The following is a 27,839-nucleotide window of genomic DNA, read 5'->3' as shown; positions in this document are numbered from 1 at the left end:
GCCATGTTTTGAAGGGGTCAAAATACCATACATTATGGGATGTCAACGTTGGGGACCTTAAAAAAAAACAACTTCAAGTTGTGACTGCCACACCCTATAACCAAAGGATGTCACTTTGATATTTTTATATACAGTATATTTAAAAATGGTTCATTATTAGGATCAACATGTCAGGTTTTCCCCTGTACATTGTGCCTTTTTGTGCTATTTTTCCCTCGTTTTTGCTGTTTCATTGTACTTCTACAATGCGATTAAAAAAACAAGGTGCATGCCGCAAATGACCCCCGGGCCCATTTGGACACCCCTGTAATAAAGAAATAAACCTTCTTTGATGTATGCAAAATCTCATGTATTTTCCATTTCTCTTCCTAGCGTAAGCAAGCATCACACACATTTATAAATTATTTATCACTCCCTAAATAAGTGCTTTTCCCACCCGCGTAATCCATTATGTTACAAGACAAGCCCGGAAGCGCATCCATAATTAGTTGGTGTGTCACGTGACGACTTTAGGAGCGGTTGGGAGGGGGCGGGGCTGAGAGCGTGCCCTCTCCGTGGTGCTGACGATGAGGGGCTCCTCTGCGCAGCCTCTACTGCGCATGTTGCATGACAGGTGCCGAGCCTCCATCTTGGGCTTCTGGAAGCGAGGAAAATACATCCACAAAAATAACAACAACAAAAACAACCACAACAGCAACCAGCCTCGCAGCCATGATGTCGCTTTGCCGCGATGTGACTCTGCTCTGAAGAGACAAAGGAGGAAGCTTCGACGCGGCGAGGAGGAAGGAAGGAAAGAAGGAGGGAGGAGGATGGAAAGGTCCGGAAGGCGCCGTTAACGACGATTAGCACTGCTAGCTTTCACCGGGGGAGTTTCTAGAACGTCTGACAGGTGATGAAGATGAACGATATGGATTGACGTTGTCGTGATGTGCTGTTGCTTACGTTCATGGTGTGTCTCTGTGTCCTTGTGTATGTTTGTGTTACTGTGTGTGTGTGTGTTGGCATCATGGTGGTCGCTATGCATGATGCTCTCACTCCAATGCAGCTGCTTGGTCCTGCAGCTGTGTCAGCCTCTGCTTTGCGCTCATATGCACCCAAACAACCTCAGAATGCCATAATCATTCTCGTTTGGCGTCTACCATAAAGTGCAACCTCACTGGCCATTTCATTAGGCACACCCGCACAAGCTAAGCAAGAGCTAGTGGCACTCATATCCTATCATACTCATTTGCATCAGCACCTAATTGGACACCGTCATAAATAGGCTATCCGTCTTGTATAGCACTGAATTTTGCCACTAATATCGCTGGTATTAACAGTAGAAATGGATAACAAACAAATTGCATGCCACTTATACAAAGTTTGGTGGGAATTCTGCTATGAACTAACTAATGAGCAAGGATGAAATGTGGAGATATGAAAAAAAAATGGACAATAGTAGGTGAAGCATCACTGTGAGTTATATGTGTATATATTTTATTATTACTATTTATGCGTCTATTCTATTACTATTATGATTATATTTATTATTATTATTATTATTATATTTTATTGTTATTATTATGTCATAAAATTTATACAAGTAAAATGTACAGCATACATGCAGCAGCCCATCATTTTTACATGTTTATATGTCTTTACGCTACCCCGATAGTGTTTTTTGCCAAGCGTTGAGATGTCACCCTCTGTTTGGCGGTCCTTGAATGCACCATAGTGAATGTGAAACTTGTTAAAGCTTAATAAAGCCACGTGTTCATTGATCAGCTTACATTATCATACATTAGCGGTGAGTACTTATCCATTTTCTACTTTAAAATGTGTTTAATAAGTGTGTGTGAGGCATATTTAGGGTTTAAACCTGGATTGTGTTGTGAGTGAACAATGGCAGGAGGGTTTGAAGGGGGGTAGATTTTTTTCCATTCATATTATTGACATCAACAGTAGAAATGGATATAATCGCATACAGCATCTAACATGGCAATGCTTCACTGACCTTCAGGCAGGCGCATCACACATGCTTGAACTTTAACGCTGACGACAGCAAACAGAACCAGTGCCATCTTGGTTGTCGTTAGTAAGAGAGAGACGACTTCAGCCACGGGCAAAGTCAGTTTGAAGGATTCGGCTCCCTGGATTTCACAAGCTGGCAGCCTCTGAGGCACGTCCGATAACGTTCAACAATTTGTTCAGCTCGTTTATTAACTGTGCTTTATCACCAGCACGAGCCGAACATAGCAGCAAATGAAGAATGTTATATTGGGAGAAGATTTGGTCATTTTTTTAATTGCTAAATTATAAAATGAAGGAGTTCCGCTGCCAGCTCGACTATTAAAGCAGGAGTGAAATCAGAAAAAGACGTGAAAAGCTGGAAATGGCAGGAAATACACGGGCCATCAGTCAGCACAGCTTCTTACAGTTTGGTATCTTAAAAATAACCTGCCACAAAAGCTTTCAAAGCGATACAATGGAAAAAAGATATTTATTTTCTGTCAATAATGCACTGGAGTGAAAGTGGAAGAAACCACCCCCACCATAAACCACTATTAATTGTACAGAAATTTATTTTAAAATAACTTTATGACATTCTTAATTGGCATACAAGTGTAAAAAGAAGTTAAGCACCGTTTATGAATATTAAGGTGAAAACATCAATGATAAAGGCTTTAAAAAAATTAAACAAAACACTTTACCCCAATGTTGATAAGATCTGACCATGTGTGTGATGACACAAGAAGCCAAAGAAAAAGCAAAGTTCATCATTTCCACACTAAACTGAGGTCTCATGAGGTCCTCTCTTGTGCAAGTGTCAGACTACAACCTGATAAGTACCATGACTTAAAGGAGGGCTGTCCAAAGTGCGGCCCAGGGGTCATTTGCGGCCCGAGGCTGTTTTTTTATTGGCCCGCGGCACATTCTAAATTCTAAAGAATAACGTCGTAATATTATGAGGAAAAATAACATGTTTTAGTAGCATAAAGTTGAAATATTTAAGAAAAAATGTTTTTTTAAAGTCATGATACTATCAAAAATAAACAAAATATCAAATAAAGTTATAATTGTTATAAAATTATAATATAAAATATATATATATAATATAAAATAATAAACCCAAAATATTATGGGGATAAAGTCATAATAACGAGAAGAACATTTACAAGAAGAAAGGTGAATTTAAAAAAACAAAACAATAGCAGCAATACAAAAAACAGCAGTAATTTTATTAGAACAAAGTCAAAACATTAAGAGAAAAAAAGTCGTATTCTAATGAGGAAAAATTTTGCATTTTTACTAGAATAAATGTAATATTATGAGGAAAAATAATGTCATTTTAGTCACATAGAGTGTAAATATTGAAATATTTTTGTATTTTTTTTAAAGTCAAAATATTTTGAAAAACAAACAAAACCAAACATTTTGGAAAATTATGTTGGGAGGAAAAGTTGAGTTATTGGAAAATTAAAAAAACAAGAACAGCAAAAGTGGGGCAAAAACAGTGAAGAGAAGTTCTTACTAATCGACTTTTTCACCTATATCGCTAAGCTAAGATGCAGTTTTTTCCTGAAATACATATAACTTCTTAGCATAGCTACATGAGTACGTTGACCTTGGTGGAAACATGTGGACAGCGCTGACTTAAAGTGATATGCAATCATGCTCCACTACTAGCTTTGAGATAATGTTGTGTGATTTTGTTGCTTTGTGTTAAGTGCCACACATTCCTAAACATCCTAATTAATGAAACATAGATGACATAGCAAGGGCAAGGTGGTAAAAGGTGCTCAACAGGGCAATGGCGGCAACATCTCCTTATGAATACAATGATTAATGAGCCGTAGAAGAGCAGGCGGTGAGTTGCCGGGCCAGAGTTCGTCTAGACAATAAACTGGGGGGTGGTGGGGGGTGAGGAGAAGTTTGACTGCAAGGTTCCCATACTGTACATTTAAAGGTCAAAGTGTTGCAATGATGAATGCATCACGTGGTCACAGAGGCTGGCAGCTGATTTATGGCCGTGATTACTGTGCACATCGGAGAGGTGTTTGTGTACAACAGCACGGTGTGGGTTTATGCTAAAACACACGGATACAGATGTGGTGCATCATGGTGTGGTGCACGAGCACGGACGTCTTACACTCCACCGCATGTCTAAAGGGACGCTAATTTGAGCCTTTGGAGGTCACAATGGTCCCGACGGGTCCTGACTCATGAATTAGTTGCAGTACTCAACTGATTGGTTTTACTGTATGCTCGTCACTTTGATTTGGCATTTTAGATGCGGATCCGGTTTAGTTCCTTTTATTATGCTGTTCAGAAAGGTAAATCCTGATGTGGGTTGATGGCAAGAATTGTGTAAATGGCGTGACATCATCACAAGGTGACTCACAAGTAAACAACAATTAGGCCTGCCACAATAAATTTTGCTGGACGATAATTGTCCTACCAATAGGCCTGTCACAATAAACGATAAATCGAACGATTTTTCTGTCATTTTGCTGGCCTCGATAAATTGACATGTGCATGCGTGTTTGTTTTCCTCTCTCTCACCTGTCTCTTTACCGCACAGGCTGGATGACAAGAGGGTTCACCTGCACATTGGTGACGTTAGCTTCATGTTGGACGTTGGATATTTGCCTCTGTCGCTGTTAACGTCACGTTGGCAGTTGGGTTTTCGGCTACGTAGCAACAGCGGTAGTTCCCCCTCACTGTGCCCGGACTGCGCTCTCATGGTGCGAGGAGCTCGTATGGGAAGAGTGTGTGGAAATATTAAAAAAACTTTGATGCTCTTTGATGCTAGCCACTGAACATGAGCATGAGCTCACATACAGCAATAGCCAGTATAAGTTAGCTGGGTTAGCTTGGTTTTGTGGAGCATGCTAATGCGGCTGTGTGTGTGTGTGTGTGTGTGTGTGTGTGTGTGTGTTATTGCAGATAAATGATGATATTGTCAACAATATTTACCATTTTTTCATTAATGTAATGCTAATATATGGCATAATAATGCAAGTACGCTGCATCAAAAGCAATAAACTTTAATTTCTCAAGAGTATTTAACATTGTAATTGGAATGTCAAGAGCATCAAAGTGTGTTGATTAGAAAAAATACATCAGTAGAAAACCCAAACGTAACGTGTATCATGGACGCTACAGCATATTTTTTATGTTAAATCAGTGTCATTTTCGTTAGTGTCTGAATGTCGACAAAAAAATGGAGACATAACCCGGAAATACAGTGAAGTTCAGATTGTGTGTCAATGCAGATGCCAGCTCATTTGCATATACACTTTCCTGATTCACTTTTAGCAACACTGTGTGTGGAATACACTGTTTATGTTTAATGAGGTGTAACGTTTCGTCAGAATTTGGTCTAAATACATGTTTTGGATCCAGCAAAATGCGTTTGGTGCAGAATAAGGTGTTCTACTTTGGGAATCACGGCAGCTGAAACGTACAGTACGTTCCACCGTTTTGTATTATTCATTTCATTGTCTTTGTCACAAACCTTTTCAAGTCACAAAATGACGATGTACAAGCGGGCTGAAATTGACATCAGATCGTGTTTTATACACAACAGGTACGAAGAAAGTATTCAATTGTGTAACACCTGCCTGTTTGATAGAGAGAAGAGGAAAACAACCACGCATGCACATGTCAATATGTCGAGGCTGGCAAAATTATTGAGTTTGTTTTTATTTATCGTGCAGTTAATTGATTTATTGATTATCGTGACAGCCCTAACAACAATGAAGGATATCATCTGTCCGCCAATTAACGGGCTGCCTTGTACGTACCCCCCCCCCGTGCATTGCAACCCCAGTGGGCAGGCTGCCAATTGAAATGCAAAGAATGATGTCCCCTACTAAAGTGAAATATGCAGTTTAATAGAAAGAGGGCTAAGAGACATAAATCCCAGGAATGTACAAGCTCACGCGTGAACCATTAAAGTGTTAGGGAGCCACGTGTGACATAAAGTTTATGATTGGATTGCTCACCCTGGAGCATCCTCTAAAATGGTTTTATTTATTTATTTATGTTTACCTCCCAGGTTCCACTCGCTCCAGGATGGGCGTCAAGAAGCTCGTTGTCCTCCTGCTGGTCCTCGGCGTCTGCCTCCAGGGGGCATCTGCCAAAGAAAAGGGAACCAAGAAGGGGAAAAAGAAAGGGAAGCAGGTTTATTGCCCATCGTAAGTACAGGGTGAAGCACAACAGCAGACTCTGTTCTTCCTGTTGGAGTAATGGAAACTCCTCAATATTCCTCACTTATCTGGTGACCTTGAAGACTTGAAATAAGCTTACATATGCTTGGAGCACTGTGTACTCAGATCATATCTGTTCTTTAAACAGACAGTAAACAATCACACGTTCATGCGCCACTGGGAAGGGGGACTGATCGTTTTACTTTGCCATGTGTATGCCGTGTGCGACTTTTCTGCCTCCTCTTGCAAGATTAAATCCAAAAAGACAATCCCTTGGTGGTTGTTCCAGTTCAGCATAGCAATACCAAAATTGCCAGTACAGTTGTTTTTAAACTTATGCCGTCTCCTTTGCTGCGAGTTAGCATCGCAGTGATTCAGCAGGGTGATTACTTTATTTAGCAACAGCAAAAAAATGTAAATGCATGGCTTTTTCGGAATATAGTTATTTTACTTACAGCCACAATGGGGCGCTGTTTAAATGTTATCTGAGGATTGCCATGACATGCTGTGACCTTACATACAGACTGTAGAAAAAGAAAAGGACAACTAGTTAGACGTGTGCGTCGGGAGAATTTGTTGCCGCAGGAATACGTTGTCGCGCCTACATTGCTTTTCTTCTTTTGCGTAAACTTTGTTTTCTCCTTTATGAGGTCTCCTAAGCGTGAGGCAGACTCTTCTGATGCAGTGCGCCAAAGAAAACGATTATGAAAGTGAAAAATAAGATAGAAAATAGAATGACAGAAAGAAGAGAAGTGGATCAACACTGCCCGGTCCGAGCCGTTCAAACACTGCAACCATCATGAAGGAAAGGAAAGATGCTATCTTTGAACATGTGGAAGGATCTGCTCCTATGAAATGGACAGTGATAACTAAGCAGCATTTCTCAAGCCCCTTCCAGTGTGCAAGACAACCACAGGGATAAAAGTAAGAAGTTGTTCACTGTTTTATATCGTATACCAACATTCAACCTAAATGTATTGGGATATGAGTTTTGGTCCACATGGCCCAGCCCTAGCACATACTGTCCCACAATGCAGCACATGTTCGATCCATGACGATGGATATTTTCCATAAAGGAGGTCCTTTCTCATCAGTAAAAGTTGGCACCCGCAGAGCACATTCCTCTGGCGACTGTAATGAAGTGTGAAACTAACAGATGAGTTGGCCTAAAGCGGCCGGTACTTAACATTTCCCAAAGCTGAATGAACATCGATGTCCCGACAGGCCCATAGAGGCGATACATACTGTACTGTATATACAGTATATTGGAACGCTGCTCTCACCGCTTCCTTAAATGGTATCAAATGTCTGGCGAAAAAGAAAAAATAACAAATGAAGGTATTGGAAATGGCTGTGACATATTTCAGATGTGTTTTGTGGATGTAAGGAGCGGCTTGGTTCCAGTTTAGCTACAGTGCTTGTTAAAAGAGAGAGGAAAGGAGGGGAAAAAAAGAGGTTTATCGGATGGGAATTATGTGTTTCACTTTGATCATGGAAACCGCACAACACACACACTGTGCAAAATTCCTGCGGAGCACTCAAAATGGTCCTCTGTGCAGGATAACGTTCATATAATGATATGTAAAGTGCTTTGAGAAGGGGAAATTCTTTGGCAGGAGGTTTCATCACCACCCACAGGGAAGGCTTTCTCTTCTGTTCTCTCCTGCCAGACCTGCTCTGCCTCGCCGCCTCCGCCACATCCAAACATCCTCACACTTTGTGTTACGCTGGCTATCTTTGCAGAAAAAAAGGCTGTTTTTCCAGAATGTTCAAGTGGGAAAAGATGTGCCACATTTCCTGTCAATCAATCAAATCAGTGTGACTCACGGATCAGTGGGGAAATAATATATTAAACACTGCATTAGGCCACATTAAGTCCATTAAATTCAAAACAGGAGCTGTAAGCTGCTACAGTAAGCACAGACCTTCTCCATTTGAGTCCATTGGTATGTTAGCAGGCCACTTCCTGGTTCATGTAAGATGGCGGTGAAAATGAATGCATCATTTTTGATTTGGGGTTGGTAGTAGTCGAAGGAGTATCGTATTTGTGAATGCTTTCCCGACCGGTTAGTGAGCACGAGTTTGCGTACGCCCCGTGTTTTTCGGTTAACATCAAAAATGTATGGCAAAATTTTGTCTCGGTTTGCATACATTTTCTGGTTAGCATACAAATGGGTGTTATGTAATACTCATCACAACACAATACCAATGAATGTTAATATTGTGTTATTGTTGCGAGTATGTCACTTCGGGGGCTGTCAGTTCATGGCTGCATGTGTTTGAATCTGGTGCCCGGAACGTGTACTGGTTGTGACGTCGGTTCGGAAAACTTGGGGGAGGGGGGGCAGAATCACCACTTTATTTCACTCATATTTCATAGTTGTTTATTTATCTATGACAGCACTATGACAAAAATGTTTTACTAAGTGAGCACTTTCATTTTGTTATTGTTTTTTTTCCAAACCTTTTTTGGTGTCATGAGCACTTTAAATGTTCATTTTTGCCTTTCATTCCTCATTTACATACATTTCAAAAGGTATTCTACATGTAAAACTATAATTGTAAAACTATAAAACAGTGCTTTGTGTTAACATGTTTGGCTTTCTGGAATTTTTTTTTTATTCGGTTGTTGTACGTTTCAGTTTGTTCCAGACCTTCTGGAACGAATTAATGACGCTAACTATGGTTCCACTGCATCTGGTTCATGGAGAATGATGATGAACAGACTGATGAGACTCATCCTAGGAACATAAAAATAAATAAAGTACAAGTTCCGATCAATACAATCTCTTTCGCCGTCATGTTTTCGCTCTTAGCAGATGAAATGATACTCAGTTTTGAGAGACAAACGTAAAGCAATGACCCAAGAGTGTGACAATCAGCTGTGCTTGTTGTTTAGCGGTGAATGTCCTTAGCATTGTTAGCATGATCACGCTATAACTAAATCTAGGCATATACTATTATGAGCATGCTGTTGGCTGACAAAACCGCAGCTTACAGGACAGGAATTAGTCGATGTTAGTCGTTTTATCACATGTTCTAGAAGCCCCCACCCCACTGAATTTTGAGCCGGGCTTCGTTCCACATGTTCATTCTTGTTTGGTTGGGTGGTCCAGTTCCAGATGCTAATGGAACCCACCGCCGGTAGTTCTCCCGAGGCCCTTAATTGAATCAGAGCGGAGTCATGAGTGTGTTGTGCCTCTGCTGTACCATTCATTCGCCAGGAATGTGACCTGCTGAAGTGATGGCCTACACTGGGCTCTCCTTTGTTTGCAGGCAGCTGTCATCCGAGGATCTGGCCCGAGTCCCTGCCAATTCCACCAGTAACATCTTGAACAGGTTACTGATCAGCTATGATCCCAGAATACGACCCAACTTCAAAGGTAAGTCCGAATCCTTCTTTATCCCCATCTGTCTCGCCTTTATGAGGACCGTTTGATCGCTGGTGTCATGCTAATTTCACATTGGATACTCTGAACGTCTTCTTTTGGATTTATCATTGCAATCTTTAGTCGGAGCGGGCATCTGGGAGAGCTTCATCTTTCCTCCGACACTCAGATGTCTCAGATTCACACACACACACACACACACACACACACACACGTTGTGATCAAGAAAAACGTTTTTGCCCATCAGGATTTAGCGGGGAGGTAACACTTTCCTACTCATCACAAAGAACAGCTAATCCTGTCATGTGTCATCCCAAAAAAACTAGCAAGCGCGTGACTGATGTCCTCGGCACTCCTCAGGTCGATCTTCACATTAAATAGCGTCCATCCTCGGGCCCTTGGCAGAGCCATCAGTGGCCGCTTGTTCTGAGCTCCGTGGGCAGAGAGCGCAATCGACCAGTCCGAGAGCAAAACATCTGCTCTCCATTCCGGAGTGACCCGAAAAGTCATCCATTAGCACCGTGTCATGATCTCCTAAACTGCTCATTCCTTTGGCCAAAGCTTTTAAAACCTCCTTGCTATTACCAACCACTATGGGTTGACTAGGGAATGAATTAGTGCATGCACACCACATGATTATATTTTGGAAACAACCTTGTCAGAAACATTCTGCTTCAAACAGCATACAGTCATGTGTAACTCTTCTACCCCTAAACCGCTGCACACAAAAGTGAGAAAATTTGTCAAAACGTGCACCCTTCCTGTGTGGCCTGTGCTTGTATTTTTCTGACAAATAAACAACATGGTGGCGCTGTTATTCAGCCCCAATATTTTGGGCTCTTGTCTACACGCGAATGTAGATTTTTGTCGCTAAAGGTCATCCCAAATTCTTAAACACGGATAAAGTGCGGAAATAGCACACATTTTTTGGATGTAGTACATAGGTGTAAGACAATTACTCTTCAAGATGATAAACTTTAAAAACGGGCCCTATGCTCTGTAGCCCCTTGAGCTGTGACGTCATCCCAGTAAGACTTCCTGGACAGAAAAAAAAGTGGTCGTTGTTACGCTCGGCGCATTTCAATGATGATTACTTTTGCAGGGATGGGATACCAGGCAAGACTGAAGCCTTCAGCTGTGCCTAGCATAAAATATATCCCTATATTACTGGCCAATTCACCCGTCTTGGCTTGACAGCCCGACACCCATCCCACCGGAACCTTTGACATCAACGCCTAAGGCTAACCCAAACAAATCTAGAGTAAGTAAAGCAGTGTAATGTGTTTGGAATTGTAAAATGTCGGCTACATTAACGTGTTGTTGTTTGGATGAGGAGGGCATTTCAAATGATATGCTAGTTGCATTTAGGAGGAGCTATAGCTGGTAAAATGTAAACAATTACGGACGTTAACTGACCAGCTGGGCCAATAACATGTTCACTTATCAGCCACAGACATTTCTTCGTTATCGTCGGTAAAAAAATCGGTGTCAGACAAACTATCCTTGTGTATGTTGTGTCAGTGTGATTTGCCATTTTTCAATGGAATCGCTCCCCGTATGACATCACAGCTTTACACCAAGTTGATGAAACATTTTGGAAACCTTTTTACATACGTGAGGGGAGGTACTCTAAACACACACTGGCATGTAAAACTATGATTATTGTTTATACAATGTTTTGTGTTAACATTTTTGGTGTCTGGAACAGATTAATTGGATTTACAATTATTTTCTGGGAAAATTTGCTTTGGTTAGAGTCTGTTTTGGTTTGACTCCGACCTTCTGGAACTGATCAATGATGTTAACCAAGGCACCGCTGTATTTCAATATTTTTCACTAATAATGGTCCGCAGTCAACAACGAAACAGCGATCATTTATTAATTAATTTTTTGAAAAAAACGCGATAGAGTGAGGGAGCAATATTGGAACCGTGATGGAACGAGGGATGACTGCAATATTCAACAAAGACGTGATATTGCGTGACGAGGTCAGCTGTGGTAGCTTTTCCAGTCTTTTGATTGGCCAAACTACTTATGACAGCTGGTGAATGTGTTGAATGTGGACAGACATTTCTTTAATACCACTCGTGTGGATGGAGATTTTTTCAACACGTGTGAGGCAAATGGGTGCATGTTTTTTTAATATGCATGGTCGTGTGGACATGGTCCAAGTTGACCTGATTTTGTCACACCCCACAAAATTTGGTACACAACTTTAGGCTGACAAGCACATGTCTGTAAAATTTTAGCAAGATTGGTTGAAAAACATGGCCGCCATCCACCAAAACGTGTTGGTAGAGACACGGGCAACTAATTGTCCGGAAGTCAGCGACCATTTGTCTAATGATCATAAACCTTGGAGGATATCTATATTACACATATGCTAGCATGTCTTCCAATGCATTTTACAACCCATAGGGGGCGTCACAAATGAAGCATTCCTCCATTCTTTCCCCAAACACAGGAATACCAGTGGAAGACAGAGTGAACATTTTCATCAACAGCTTTGGCTCCATCCAGGAGACGACCATGGTGAGAATTGACTCCACTCCATGCTGACACCTTGACAATTAATATTTATATAATATATATATATATATATATATATATAATATATATATATATATATATTTTTTTTTTTTAAAGGAATACGGGAATATGCATGTACACGTTTTGTTCCTTCTCACGCCTCGCTTATCTGATGACTTAATTTCCTAAATATGAGGAAGCACAGCTGGAATGCTAACGAACGAATGGGCCATGGCCGACTTCAGGTCACATAGGGAATATTTTTACATGAATATACGATATGAGAGCATGTGGACTTATGCGCTGAACAGTTGTCTAACTTTCTGATCCACACAGAGCATTATCATCTTTCCAAGGGTATATTTTTTTTTAAAGGAGCTCTCGTATTTTGATCTAATTGGAACTTGTAATAAAATGTATCCTTTGGGTTCGCTGTAGTGTTTGTTATGCTGAGTAATTGCAGTCAAAGGAGTGAATGAGCATCATATATTTAAAGAAGTTCAAGTGGGAGACAAAGAGATTAGACACCCTCAGACGTTGCCTGTGTGGGGGTAAGCAATGTCATTCACACATGCACACACACACACACACACACACAATCCCTCCTCCATCAACCGAGCGGCAACCTCACATCCGCCGTCGTTAGCACATCTATTTTTTGCCGGGAGGATGACTAATTCGACGTTATAAACTGTGGCAGTTGTTTTCATTTTTTCCACGTTTTACAGCTCCTCAATGTGAGATTTGCTGGCTGCGTTAAATCCCTCCAGAAGGGAGAGTGCGGCACAAGGCAGCTTGATGTGCAGCCAAAGAAAAGATTCAGTTCCACGGCTGCTCTGCAGAAAGAGCAAAAAAAAAAAAAATAGGTGTGTCGGACAAGACACAAGCCAACAGAGCAACCGCCGAGTGGACTGTTAAGAAATGACAACATCTTTTTGAAAATAGGATCTCACTTAAAACATATTGTCACACCGCCACACAAAAATGTACTTTGAAACGGTTTTGTGTAACGGTTATGTGGCGTGTGCGAGGTCAAGGCGGGTCCAAACACAGCAAGGCAGAAAGTACATCACCACTGAAACGTACGAAAACCAAACTGTTTGTTATGTGCAATATTTCAGGATAACCGAGTCTGTGTACGAGAACAGAGGCAAAATTTAGGCGAAAATTCTCATCAAAAACTGAATCATAGGAAAACTTGGACATTCGGAAAACAAAGTTTGACTGTAGTATTGTTCCTCAAAAGACAGGAATGCCACACTGGGATTTACAACAAAGCCCTCACAAGGCAAGTGGACTGACAGTGACATGCAGTTACTTCTTACGTTTAATAATTTAGTTGTTTTTTGCCGGCGGTATAATTTTTCTCTGCATATCTGCAAGAAATTAGCAATTTTCACGTGACATCTATTGCACAATACTTACTTTTGGTTCCACGGGAGGTCAAAACAGCCTCGAGCGCTTCAAGAAGGCCCATGTGTTTACAACTCTTGTCACCTCTGATCAACATGCAATGGTTCTGATGGCCCAAACATTAGTAGAGGACCACATTGTTGTCCTGTGTAGGTGTTCCCCCTGGTAGTAGTCCTGGCCCACAGCAGGACAGAACCAAGCCCAGCTTGTTGTTAGGGAGTGTCTATACACGTGCACAGGCCGTCGTCTGGTGCACAGCTGCATGGGCATCCATGAAGATGGTAAAGTGCAGCACAGAACATCAGATAACCAACATTTATGGTCGATTGCTGCCTTCAAAACTGACAGAAAGTCAAATGTTTTGACGCTGCGCAGTCTAATGAGAAACAGTACAAACTGTATGAAAAACTGCCTTTGGGCAGTGGAGAGTAACCTTGTGTGCACATGTGCCCGCCTGAACTTTCGCAGGACTACAGAGTCAACATCTTCCTGCGACAGCGCTGGAACGACCCCAGGCTCAAGCTGCCACAGGACTTCAAGTCCGACTCGCTCACCGTCGACCCCAAGATGTTCAAGTGTCTCTGGAAGCCCGACCTGTTCTTCGCCAACGAAAAAAGCGCCAACTTCCACGACGTCACGCAGGAGAACATCCTCCTCTTCATCTTCCGGAACGGCGACGTGCTCATCAGTATGAGGTGCGTACACTTCGATGAGAATAGATGCAACAGGTGTCAATACACTTACTGCCAGATAATCAGTCTAAAGAATAATTTACAAAGGCAAGAATTGTATAGCAAAAATCTGCCTTCAGTTGATACTGTATTTAAGTATTGGTTATGTTTGTATTGCAGCCCGGCTAGCTCTGTAGATTCTTTATCTAGCCGATTCTTGAAGCTCCATGTTGGGCGCCTCCTTTCTTGTATTTCTCAGGATCAATGAAGTAGTGGGCCCTATAATTTCCACTTTAACGGAATAGCGGAACTGGCCAATAAAAACGGACTCTACTGTTAAAAGCGGAATCTCAAAGAAATTGACATAATGTGAATGAAATGCTGTCATCGCGATGAGAAGGAACATTTTATGTGGGGAAGTTGGCACTAACCCGCCAACATGTCGAAACGGCAACCTGAAACACCAGCGAAAGTTGGCGGGAACACTCCTCTTACGGAGCGTGAATGGAAGCTAGCTGGGTTAGCTGACTTTAGCAGAGCAAACATTCTCAACACACACAACACACTTCCGGCCTTCAAAATAAGAGCGCTGTTCGTCACATCCTGCCTAATTGTGTAAAGAAAATAAGAGTGTCATAAAAGATATCTTACATTAATATTGCAATTAGAATTGCATCGGCGACCATGTCTTCCTTCCAAGCACGGGCGTTACAGTTTGTTGAGGATTTTGTAGCAATGTGCGCAGAGGTTGAGATCCCATTAGAAAATGTCAGAAATACTGGGCAAAATAGGCCAATGATGTATTTTATCAATAAATGTAAGGATTTTTTGTATTTAATCAAAGGTGATTTTATTTACTGTCCCACAAGTACACACTCTACGCTGGTAAAATAATTGTAAAAGGTAAAAAGCTGAAATCTACGGAAGCCTGTTCCGTCGCTGAAAGAAAATATCCCAATGGTAAGTCATACTAATGAGATAAAAAGTCGAAATTATCAAATAATAAAGTCATAATCATGAGATAAAAAGTCATAATTTAGAGTTAAGGAAGTAATAATTATGAGATAAAAAGTCCAAATTATGAGATAAGAAAGTCATAATTATAAGATAAAAAGACTAGATTACGAGATAAAGTCCTAATTATGAAATAAAGTCACAATTACGAGATAAAGCCATACTTCTGATAAGACACAAACTGTGCATGTGCTAAGTGCCATGTGACAAAGGCTACAGTGAAGGCGACACATGCGCAATTTGTGTAATAATTAACATAATTTACATATCTCATAAACATGACTTTTTATCTCAAAATTTCAAGTTTTTATCGCATAATTTTTACTTTGTATCTCATAATTATGACTTACCGATCTCATAAACATGACTTTTATCTCATAATTTCAACTTTTTTATTAGGGATGTGGCTGATATTGGCATAAAAATGTAATATCAGTCAATATCGGTATCAGGACTTTTGCCTACAATGAAGCCGATAATAAACATAATGCTGTGTATAGGCCTATGGGCTCCCGTATCTGCTGGCGTGCAAATTATGACCTCATCAAACTGCCTCCCAAGTGTGTAAACAAATGTGGGTGGCTAATAGCAAGCTAGCTTGCGCCTTCCATCCATCCATTTTTTAACGCAGCTTATCCTCATTAGTAGGAATATAACAATGCCCGGAAGTAAGCAATGGTAAAATCTGACGCTGTGTGCTGGATTAGGAGAGTTCGTGGGGACCTCCGTGAAAATGCTGCTTTTTCATACGATAGAGTGTATTTTCATTGGTATACGTATTTGTTAGGTAGATTACTTCTTCCTCTTCAGTTTCACATCGGACTTATACCGAGTGTTGGGCCACCTCTAGTCATACGAGTGCTTTGAAAGTTAAGTCCAACTTTAAGCCTTTCAAACTCATGGATCGGAGCTTGTATGTAGGATAGAAATTCAGTTTAATATCTATCTGCAGATGACATTTCATTCAAATGTGATGGTGCAAAATATGTTAATTTGTCCGGCACGGAAACAAATACAGTACAGCGTGCTGCTGCACAGTGGTGGAGCTACATGGTGGCCACCCCACTGGCCATTGAGGCATTTCAGGTATGAACCCATTGACACCCCTATGTGAGTAATGGTCTCACCTTGGCCGACCCAATGAAACATTTCTGACTCCACCACTGCTGCTGCACGAAGAGTGCCAGGCCGACATGAAAATGACGTCACTTGATTTTCTTCCCTGGACTTTTGATGATCAAAAAAATGTAAATGGATACTCTGTTGACTTTTACATTTTTAAACAAATGTTGCAGCCTGAGCCTAATCGTATTTCTCAGATGTTGTACAATGCTGTTTGCAGCCACGTTGCTGATGCTGTATCCATTAGCTTCACAACAAACATGTGTTAATTCCACCACAGGAGATATGTCATGTTACACATATCGGTATCGGTACAGGCTGACATTGGTATCGGAAATTGACAGCGGGACACTATCGGCATATCGGTCATCAGCAATATCGGACATCCCTACTTTTTATCTCAAAATTATGACTTTTTATCTCCTAATTATTACTTATGACTTATCTCATAATTCTGACTTATTTATTTTTTGTTAGTGGCGGAAACAGGCTTCCATAGAACTCTAAAAAATTAAACTGAAAAAATGGAATTTGGAAAAAAATAAAACGGAATTTGGGACAAAATTACACGTATTTCATAGGGCCCTAAAAGTACAGTATATCTCTGTTTTAGGTCAGCACTAATAATCAGTTAGATATGCCTGACACCGTGTACTCAGATCTGAGCATTGTCTTTGCGAAGGCAGACGTTCCTAATGGAGTGTCTCGTGAGCTGACTTTACCGCAATGGAGCACAGCAAAGTAAAGCAACAGGGTAGCTAGATTATTTCCTAGAAGTACTGTATGCACAAACACGCTGTAATGATGTGCCAGTGCAATCTCATAGTTATGTTTATGTTGCGAAGATGTAGAATATACTCCCTGTTCTTTCACAAATGAGTCCCTGTGCATGTGGCAATGAGACGCTAATAAAAACAACCCCCCAAGGTTGTCCGTCACCCTCTCTTGTCCCCTGGACCTGACGTTGTTCCCCATGGACACCCAGAGGTGCAAAATGCAACTTGAAAGCTGTGAGTTTCAGTCATATTATTCGATAGCCACGCCCAGATGTATCCGTTTTTGTATTTGTAACGCAACTTTGTTTCATCCAGTCGGCTACACCACAGACGACCTGCAGTTCATGTGGCAGACGGGGGATCCCGTACAGATGGACGCCATCGCTCTGCCCCAGTTTGACATCAGACAAGAAGACATCGATTACGGCAACTGCACCAAATTCTACGCAGGAACAGGTGTGTTTGTGTTCGAATGCCAAAATTCAACACGGACACCCACAAGCCATGTTATTGCTGTACGCTTGCACATTTTGGAGACACACTGCTGGCTATGAGTCAGCCCTTTATCAAGTTACCATGGCAACACGGCTGGACACAAAGATTGCCTCTGCGCTTGAGTGCTTGGAGCCTGAGCTGCGATACAGGCAGCTCTTATTAGCAGTAAAAACCTCACCAGATATTCCTGGTCATGTATGACTCACATGTACCATTGGGCCAACACCGGCAAAAACAAACTGGTTACAAATGAGTTCTGCTCCTAGACTCCTAGCAGAGTTTTAGTTTTAAGTGTGAACTGAAACCTACATTATACCTAAATCACTCATACTGTACACAGAAAACTTGGACATAAAATACAGTAAAAAAACAAAACAAAACATTAAGTGAAACAGTAATACAAGAGGAACAACTTACTTCCATCACTGTGGTTGTCCTACCTTCTTAAAATATTGCTCCAGGCTGGTAGGATAACCTCCTCTTTTCCTTGTTCTCCTTGTCACAGCGCACAGAATCCACAACACCTCTAACATTCATTCAGTTATCTTTATCCTTAAATGATGGTCGCAACGAGCAGTTGAGACCAAATCAGCAGCCAATATTGGAGGGTGCTTCTCCTCTCTCTGAGCATATTTTATTTATTTATGTATTTACTTACTTAAAAAATTAATAATTTATGTAGGTATTTATATAGATTTTTTTTTTCCATTCCATGGAGATGGCTTTTCCTTTTCTTTGGCGCACTAATAAGTCCAAAAGGTTAACTAGTAATGATAGTAGCGATGTTATCCTTCCTCAGTGTTGCTGCAAACAGGAACACACCATATGTATTCTTGCGGCACACGGCCCATTTTAAAAATCAAATTTAACAAGAAAACAAACAAAAAAAACAGCAAAACTGGAAAAATCTGCAGTAATTTTAGAAGAATAAAATCTAAATATTAAAAGAGTAAAAGATTAAAAAGTACAAATTTAACGAGAAAAAGTCGTAATTTTACGCGAATGGGAAAAACAACATCATTTTAGTAGCGTTTGGTTTAAATAAAATTAAGGAAAAATGTGTTTTTTAAAGTTCTAATATTATGAGAAATAAACAAAACAACAAATAATTAGCTTGCAGAAAAAACTTCCGAGATGTTAGGAGACTAAAGTAAAATCATTATGGGAATAAAGTCATAATTACCAGACAAACATTTACAAAAAGAAAGTTGAAATAGTTGGGAAAAAAAAAAGTATAAATGAAATATTAAGAGAAAAAAGTCAAATTCTAATGAGAAAAAAAGTCACATTTTTACAGAGAATAAACCTGTGATATTATGACAAAAAATAATTTTAGTAGCATAGAGTTAAAATATTAAAAAAAACACTTGTTTTTAAAAGATGTAGTCAAATGAGAAACAAAACAAAATAAAGTTGTCATTTTCTCAAAATTAGTTGTCAGGTTATGGGAATAAAGTCATAATATTACGAAAAGAAAAATGTACAAAGATTATTTAAGAGCAAAGTTGAAATATTGGGGAAAAAAATGAAAAAAAAAGTGCAAAGACTGAAGTTGATACTAACAATAGGCTTTCTACCTACAGTATATCACAAAGCCGAGATGGAGGTTTTTTCTTGAAACATATACAACTACTTGGCATATGTGCATGTGTTGGTTTACAAAATATTAAAGTGGCCCTGCTTTCATTTTCCAGTACGCGGCCCTCTGTGGAAAAGGTTTGGACACCCCTGCACAAAGGATTTGGCACATTAGCCTGCCTGGAAGCAACCAAACTATTTCTGAAAAGCTCCTTTCATAATTTCAGTTGACTTTCTTGCATCCCTATCATTTTTATTATTTGGCCTGAGAAGTTTCTTCAGAAGCAAGTGAGAGAGCTTGTTAATGTAGTTTGTCTCTACATGTACCAACTTTGACCCAGGTGTGAATCGCGTACAGATCTAGATGCTGTGAAGCAAGGCAATAACTAATAAAAGGAACTCATTTACAAATCCATAAAGAAGACAAAAGAATTACCAACAGGATTTCGTCCTTTGTTTTTCCATGAAGTTACTAAATCACTTCTTTCATCTCCCTTACCCGACAGGCTACTACACTTGCGTGGAGGTTATCTTCACCCTGAGGCGACAGGTCGGCTTCTACATGATGGGCGTCTACGCACCCACGCTCCTCATCGTCGTCCTCTCCTGGCTGTCCTTCTGGATCAACCCTGACGCCAGCGCTGCCAGAGTCCCATTGGGTAGAATCTATTTTTGAGTCCGCTCCACTTCATTGTCTTCCACTGACAAAAGATGTGTAAATATCCTTTCCCAGTGTCCGAGCCAGAACAGTTGGAGCATGTGTGTAATTAGGCGTGAAATCCCACAGTGTACCAAACAGAAACCACTGGGGAGGATTAGTATGTTTTATTGGACCGCTGATTTTTATTACCATTGCGACGCCATCAATCACCTTGACAGCATGAAGGACCTTATCTAGCAAGCATGCGGCTGTGTCCGGCATGGCTCTGGATGTGATGAATCAATAAATAAACAGATGTAATTGACAGACTGGACCCGCAGCAAAGCACCATAAAGCGTGAAGTCCTTCAAAACCAGGTCAAGCTGATCTAGGGCAGCTGGTTTGGACTGGCGGATTCTTAAAAAGTCTCAGCAAATAGAGCATAACATTTTGGTTTGGTTCACTACTAGATGGTTTAAAGCTGGGCAGACAACATTTCGGGATGGTGATTCCTTGAGTCATTTTTTAACAACAATCCCTATCTATCTATCTATCTATCTATCAACACTGTAACCAGTAAATCAACTGCGAGGAACATTAACCAACTGGTTAATGTTAACCTCACCTCCGTTAAGCCTTGGAATTGTCCAGTTCCGTCACCAGTTGTGCATGAATCACACAGCTAGCCGTGTTATTTGTATGTGTGTATAGGGCTGCATGAATTGCATCGTCATCCCCGTCCACTGGTCCACTGCCTTCATCTCTCCTCCATCCTCCCTCCAGTTGTTTATCACCTCCCTCACGCCATCATCACTTCAACTCCACATGGGAGGTGCCGTCCTCTGACTCCTCTCTAAAAGGGATCAGCGCAGGTCAGTCAACACTCAGCTGCTCCTGGCTTGTGTATGCGTGGTTCCGCCATGTGTGTCCAAATTGTGTTGAGGCGAGTATTTCTTCATGCTAGGGAAATACAGCCTAACCAAATGTGTGGATTTTAAATTTATTCCTAATTAACTTGCAGCCGGCATCTTTGCATCACATGGTTTAAAAAGGCACTGATTTCAGGATTCAGTGTCTTGCTCAAAGATACATCTACAGAACCTGAGCTGTGACTGGTAGTTGAAACATCCTCCGGCCTCTTTAGAATACTTGATCAATGCTGACCCAAAGCATGCAGCATCTGGTAATAATAGGGAGTCTTCCACCGAAGTACTAATCAGGCTAGTGTGGTCGAGTTTGATTAGAACTCCTAGAACCTGAACAAATCCGCTTTAATGAGGTGTATGGTGGGGGATAAGACCCCACCAGTAATGGCAATGTATTTATCGAGTCTCTGAAGGAACATTCCGTTAATGGAAGGGGAGTGACGCTGGTTAATGGGGGTTAAAATTCCTTCTTAAGTGACGCCGTAATCGTTTTTGCTCCTGCCTGAACCGCAGTGAAGGGGGAACTCTAACCTGTAATTTGGGGGCCAACCGGTAAAAAGACTTATTTGAAGTTACCAGGCTTTCAGAGGCATCCTTCTGAAGGAAAAATAATGTATCTTGAATGCAAAGGAAACAAAAGCTTTTGGGTTATTGGTGTCTCTGTAAATTGAGGCTTGACCAGGTGTCAAGACCAAAACAGCACATCAGGTAATTTGTTCGTATGGGACACAGGCGATAGAAACTGTTTTGACAATGGCAGTTTCAAAATCAACCTAAAGGGTGGACAAATGTGTGCACTTCCAAGGCAGGGTGACCAGATCAATAAGGCAAGAAAAAGATGGGTTAAAAATGCTACCTCTTTGTGCTCAAAAGTGTGCCAATTCATCCTTGCAGGCGCCCAAAATCTTACCTCTTCTTAGTAAGGTGGATTTGTGAGATTTGACAACTGAGTTGGTGCAGGATCATAGAGGTAGCTGACATTTGAAAGACTGGTCAAAGATCAAAAACAATGAAAACCGATGGCACCAAGACTCCCTACTTTTAAGCTAACCAATAGTCTTTTCTGTTGTCAGGCATCCTGTCCGTGCTCTCGCTGTCCTCTGAGTGCACCTCGCTGGCATCGGAGCTGCCCAAGGTCTCCTACGTGAAGGCCATTGACATCTGGCTCATCGCCTGCCTGCTGTTTGGCTTCGCCTCGCTAGTGGAGTACGCCGTGGTCCAAGTGATGCTCAACAGCCCCAAGCGCATCGAGGCAGAGAAGGCCAAGATAGCATCCAAGGAGAAGGCCATGGGAAAGAGTGCCGCTGCTGCTGCTGCCGCCACCACCGCCACCGCCACCGCCAGAAACAACACAGTCAATGGGACCGGAGGGACGCCACTCCATGTCAGCACCTTGCATGTCAGTGTATCCTCTTTGACTGGCTTGCATGCTTTTGTGACCTGGAAGCCATAATACTGTACAATACTTTCAGTCGTGCCTATTTCTGGCTCTGTAGACTTAAAATAATTATATTTACAATGTTTAGGATGATGTCACACTTTCTACTTTCGAGTTCAGAGATGTAATCTAAATGCAAAACAGAGAAGTTTAATCTATTAAAAAAATTCCAACAGGGGTCAAGAGTCAAGTCCGACCTGTGCATGTCATTTGCGTAATCCGTCCCGATTGTGCAAGTAATTGAAATTAATTTTCCCGGAGTCTGTTACCGTGTTGGGTTTGAGAGGATTACATGACTCCATTGTGCTTTAATGGACTTTCTTGTCAAAAGCAAATCAAAAATAATGAAGCTAAGATGAGCTTAATGACTTCAGCATCCGTCGTCTGATTAGATCTCGCTCACTCTCGTGAGCCTTCAGGGAGGTTGACAAAAAGCTTTTTCGTGGGATGAAAGCCTGTTAGAGATTGGTTATTATAAGATCCAGTTTTGGGGTTGTGACATCACAGAGAGAGGGGAGAGGTCACCTGGTGGTGGATTTTATCAAGAGGGTTTCTGTCCAAATATCAGGATCAAATAAATCCTTTAAAGAGTATTTTCCCCCAAATCGGTTGAATTGGTGCAGCATCGGGGCACTTAACTTCCGAGGCTCCACTGTGTTCGGACTTCCATTGTCCACTAAGGCACTGCCATGTTGCCATGTAATCAAAACTCTGTGATGGAGTTCCACAAGTGTCTGTCCTTGGGCCATTACTAGGGATGGGCGATATGGCCTACATTCCACATTGCAATATACGGTATATTTCAATTTATTGCAATAACAACATGTATCACAATATTTTCTTTGGCATATCACGTACAACAGAACCATTTCAAAAAAGGTTACAGATTACAAAGCTGATGTAGGCGGTAATGGTGTAGTTGCAATAACAGTACCTTTACTCATTTAGTGACACAGAAATCAGTTCACATAGATACACAGTCCTCCGCCTTTGGTCTTTTTCCGGTTTCAGACGCTATTACATCAGCCTGAAGTTTGTGGCGGTCGGCTAGCTCAATAGCATTGTCTGGTACTCAGCTGTTTAGTCATGTCTTGGTGAAAATTGTGACGTTGCAGTCCAAAGGTCTCTTACAAGTACTGTGGGTGATGTGGACTAAAGATCGCACATTCACGATGAAAATGCTCAGTAAGGAGCATCTGTGCGGTGTTAGCGTGAGTTTAGCTCATATTCCTCCGTGCCTTCCTCGTCTTTGTTTACATTCTCGAGGGTGTTTGCGAGCACTTCCACCTAGTTGGGTGGTGTGTGTAGACTTCGGTCCTCTGGAGACTGCAGGGATGAGTCGAAGATCGGTGATGAAAACGAAATCCAATATCCAAACGCTCTTGTCCAGCTTGTCGAGAAACCAGACCTGACATGAGCAAAATAACAACAAAACTGCAAATCTGGAAGAGACGATAGGCTTTGCTGTGTGTACGCGCCACTAACTTGAGTAAGTATAGGTCTTCTGTTAAAAGCACACATAATTTTCAATTCTTTAACACAAATGAGGCTGAATTTGCATCAAAATAGGCTAATTATACTAAAAACAAACATTTTCTGTGTAAAAATGTATGCTCAGCAGCATCGGTGGGTACCCCCATGTATTCAGAATAGTACAATCTTGACCACATTGACATTTTCATATGATTAGCCTGCGAGATTCGCATCGTCAAATAGTTGACTATTCTAAGACACCCCAAGTAATGATCCTAAAATTTTGTTTATTTGCCGCCGTTGAGGCAAAGAGGCAAAGAGGAGCGGCTTATCGTATACTTCAGTCGAGCTAACGACAGCGCTACATTACTCTGTGTTCCAAATTATTATGCAAATAGGATTTTAGTATCATAAATATAATTTTTTTTGTTTTTCAATGAAATTCATAGATGGCATTTTGTCTTGGGGCTCTTTGGATTACAGATATCAATCTCAGACAACTGTCATAATTAGTTTGCCAGGTGAGCCCAATTAAAAGAAAACTGCTTAAAAATTATGTTTCACATTATTAAGCATGCCACAGATTTCAAGCGATATGGGAAAGATAAAGGATCTCAGCTGACAAAAAAAAGCGTCAAATATTGCAATGCCTTGGACAATAATTCACAAAAACTTTTGTACGGTGAAGAAATTTGTGGCTACTTCTGATGACAGCCGGGATTGTGCTGATAAAAGCATAATGACAAAAGTTTCTGTCAGACAAATGTATCGAATCAAGAGAGCACCTGCTAAAAAGACATCACAAAGCAGCAAACAGGTATTTGAAGCTGCTGGTGCCTCTGAAGTCCCATGAACCTCAAGGTGAATGAAGATTCATTTTCAAACAATCCTGTTTACTGATGAGGGCCATGCAACCTTGGGTGGTCCGGATGGATGAAGCAGAGTATGGCCAGCGTATCTCAACAAGGCTATGATGTCAGCAAGGAGTTGGCTGAGTAATGCTTTGGATCAGAGTCATTTGGAGAGACCTGCTAGGCCCTCTGTGGTCATTGAAGGTGTGAAAATGACCTCAGCAAAGTATGTAGAATTTCTGACTGACCACTTTCTTCCATGGTATAATATGAAGAACCGTACCTTCTGTAGCAAAATGACCTTCATGCCTGACAATGCACCATTTTATGATGCAAAGAATACTTACCTCTCAGAGAGAGAGAGAAACTCATGGTTTGGCCCACTTTTTCCCCTGACCTCAACCCAATTGAGAATCTATGGAGCATCGTCAAGCAAAAAATCTTTGAAGGTGGGAGACAGATCACAACAAAACAGCAGTTATCGGAGACTATTCTGACATCTTGCAAAGAAATTCAAGCAGAAACGCTGCAAAAACTCACAAGGTCAATGTAAGAATTGTGAAGGTTATATCAAAGAAGGGATCTTATGTTAACATGTAACTTGGCCTGCTAAAATGTTAGTGATTGAAATAGCTTTTGCTTTCAGTGAATATGACCTCCTTATGCCGCACATTCAACAAATGACCATTTTTGGTTCTTAACAACCAGTTAAATGCTTTGAAACTCTGTTATGCATCATAATGTCAAACAGTGCATTTTAAGTTTTTATTTTTGAAAAAAAATATACTGTTATCATTCGGAGGTCTGTTTAATAACATTAAAATTGTACTCTAAAGGTTGATGACTTTAAAATTATGATGACTGGAATTTATATTGACTATTATATCTGAGATATCTGAGAAAAATATCATTTGCATAATAATTTGGAACACAGTTTATATTGACGACTTGTTGCAGTTTGTCCTCAATTGCAGGACGACTAGGTCAAGTGTTTCTATCGTATATCGTTTACTGTATATTGCCCATTCCTACCCAATACAATTTAGTATAGACTTTTCCAAGGCTATATCAAAAGAAAATGGAATGTTTTGTCATTTTGGGGTATTTGATGTCATTTTAAAGGTGCATGTCAAGAATTACATGTGGATGAAGTCTCAACATCATCTTAGACCAACTTTGTCTTTCCAATTTTTCCAGTTCCAATCAATCTCAGCTCATACGTCATGCGTGCGTGCACATGTAGAACGTAGAGATCAATCCCGCCATGTCTCTCGCCCCCAGGTGGCCGAGACGCGCTGCAAGAAGGTGTGCACCTCCAAGTCGGACCTGCGCACCAACGACTTCAGCATCGTGGGCTCGCTCCCGCGGGACTTTGAGCTGTCGAACTTTGACTGCTACGGGAAGCCCATCGAGACGAGTGGCGGACCGGGAAAGTCACAAGCCAAGAACAACAAGAAGCCCCCTCCCCCGAAACCAGTCATCCCCTCGGCCGCCAAGAGGGTCGACCTGTATGCGCGAGCCCTCTTCCCCTTCTCCTTCCTCTTCTTCAACGTCATCTACTGGTCCATTTACTTGTGATCGTCTTTATTCTCTCACTCCCACTCCCTCCAACACCACCACCAGCCCCAAAAATCGGTGCTTCCTTGAACTAATCTCCAGCGTGTTAATCTTTCCCGTACAAAATGACTGCTGAGATGAAGCTAAACCTATTACATGAATATATATCTTTACATATCTAAATGTTAATTATCATCATTTGTGCGTTAGATGACCAGTCAGCCTTTCTTTCCCGCCAATGAATATAATGAATTCTATATTGACTGCACCTGAGACGATGGACGGCGTGTAAGCAAATCAGGAAAGACAGACTATTTATTTAATAGCTTTGCGAGATGCACAGATCTATAAAAGAGCATATGTAAATAGCTATTTATGATCAGATTATTTATTTGCCCACCTGTTTAATGAGTTGCAAAAGTTGAACTGGAAGTTGGCTTTACTTTGCATGTTTTAACGAGAGAACGCATGCATGTGAAGATATAGAAGTAGACATTATAAACATTGATTTGGGTTCTTCCCCAATGATTTGCTATTGAGATGCTCGGCGACTCCCGGCGGTCATGTGACAAGGCCACGCCCCCCTCTCCCTTTCACAGCTGCGATGGCCGACACCCCTGTAAAAACGGGTCGTGAGCGCCTTTGTGAGATTTGCAAGCCAAGATCAATAAAAGACGACTTTTCACCATGTGAGCCAAACTGACACAGAATCGTTGCAGTCATGTGACCATCAACTGGCCCCCAAGCGAGGGGCGGGACTCAGAATATAGAAAAGACAAAAAAAAAAGCTTGAAACTAGAAAGGCCCTCTCTAAACAGGTATGCGCATACAACAGTCCTATTGTGACCATCCAAGGCGACACACCCACCAGGGATATTAAAAGGTAAACTCTGCGCTTAAAATTTTGTGGGTTTTTTTGGATTAAATGTGAAACCTCACCAAACAAGAAGAGTCCAGTTGCCTCGGTTCAACCTTTGAGGATTACCACGACCTGAATGACTGAGAATCTACACCGGCACAAAAGAAGCGCGGTCATCTCCACAAGCGTATTTTCTATCCCGGAGAGTCTTGACCGCTCCTAATGTGCCAAACTGCTCATTTATCATTCATACTCGGAAGACGACCCCCAACTATCACTGCACGACAACTCCTATGAAATGTTTATTCAGCTTAATGAAGCTAGATGGATGCTGACCTGATGTCACGGCGACGGGGTCACAGCAATCAAGATGCGGGCGTTGACGAGAGCCGACGGTCTTTGTCGGCGACGTTTGCTGCTATCTCCTGATCGGAATTGAGACGAGACGTGGCGCTTGATTGCAGAGAATCTATTTTAATCATTCACAAATCAGAATGTGGAGATAGCTGGATGCAGCTGTGGAATACTAACGTTTGATTCGCTTCTCTGGACGTCTGGAGACAAAACTATAAATTGCGTTCGTCTTAGAAATTGCGTAAGACAATGACAAATGAAAATAGTGTGAAAGAAAAAAGGAAGCGACTTTAGACTGAATAAACAGCGCCTCTGCTGGTCGCAGCCAAGGTAGTGCACTCAATTTTACATCAAATCCACACAATTGGTGCAATTTTAAATCCAACTTTTATGCGTGATACATATTCACTCCTAATGCCAGATCTTCTCGAAGGCTAACACAATATGCTAACCTCCTACATTTACAGTTTGAATACATTTGCATCACATTCTTGCATTCTTGTATGGCTGTTGTTTAATTGTGTTATTTTACAATAAATTTGGGCCAAATTCTGATGTCTGCA

At 41.2% G+C, this 27,839-nt stretch overlaps 1 protein-coding gene across 2 annotated transcripts; it reads left to right on the top strand.

The window, feature by feature from the left end:
* The first annotated feature begins 580 nt into the window (after positions 1-580).
* On the top strand, positions 581-27,839 carry glrbb (glycine receptor, beta b). Of its 2 annotated transcripts, none has more exons than XM_054792748.1 (10): positions 581-889; positions 6,041-6,179; positions 9,468-9,574; positions 12,045-12,112; positions 13,991-14,217; positions 17,257-17,339; positions 17,421-17,561; positions 19,685-19,837; positions 21,818-22,143; positions 25,788-27,839. In XM_054792748.1, the coding sequence occupies exons 2-10, from the start codon at positions 6,058-6,060 to the stop codon at positions 26,082-26,084; spliced, it is 1,524 nt and encodes a 507-aa protein (XP_054648723.1). In that variant the 5' UTR covers positions 581-889; positions 6,041-6,057; the 3' UTR covers positions 26,085-27,839. The 2 variants fall into 2 exon arrangements, with proteins under 2 accessions (XP_054648723.1, XP_054648724.1); XM_054792749.1 differs by lacking the exon at positions 25,788-27,839 and adding an exon at positions 20,530-20,690 and having other exon boundaries at positions 21,818-21,964.

The sequence above is a fragment of the Dunckerocampus dactyliophorus genome, chromosome 11, assembly GCF_027744805.1.
Source record: "Dunckerocampus dactyliophorus isolate RoL2022-P2 chromosome 11, RoL_Ddac_1.1, whole genome shotgun sequence".
NCBI lineage: Eukaryota > Metazoa > Chordata > Actinopteri > Syngnathiformes > Syngnathidae > Dunckerocampus > Dunckerocampus dactyliophorus.
This window is presented reverse-complemented; position numbering and strand designations above follow the sequence as displayed.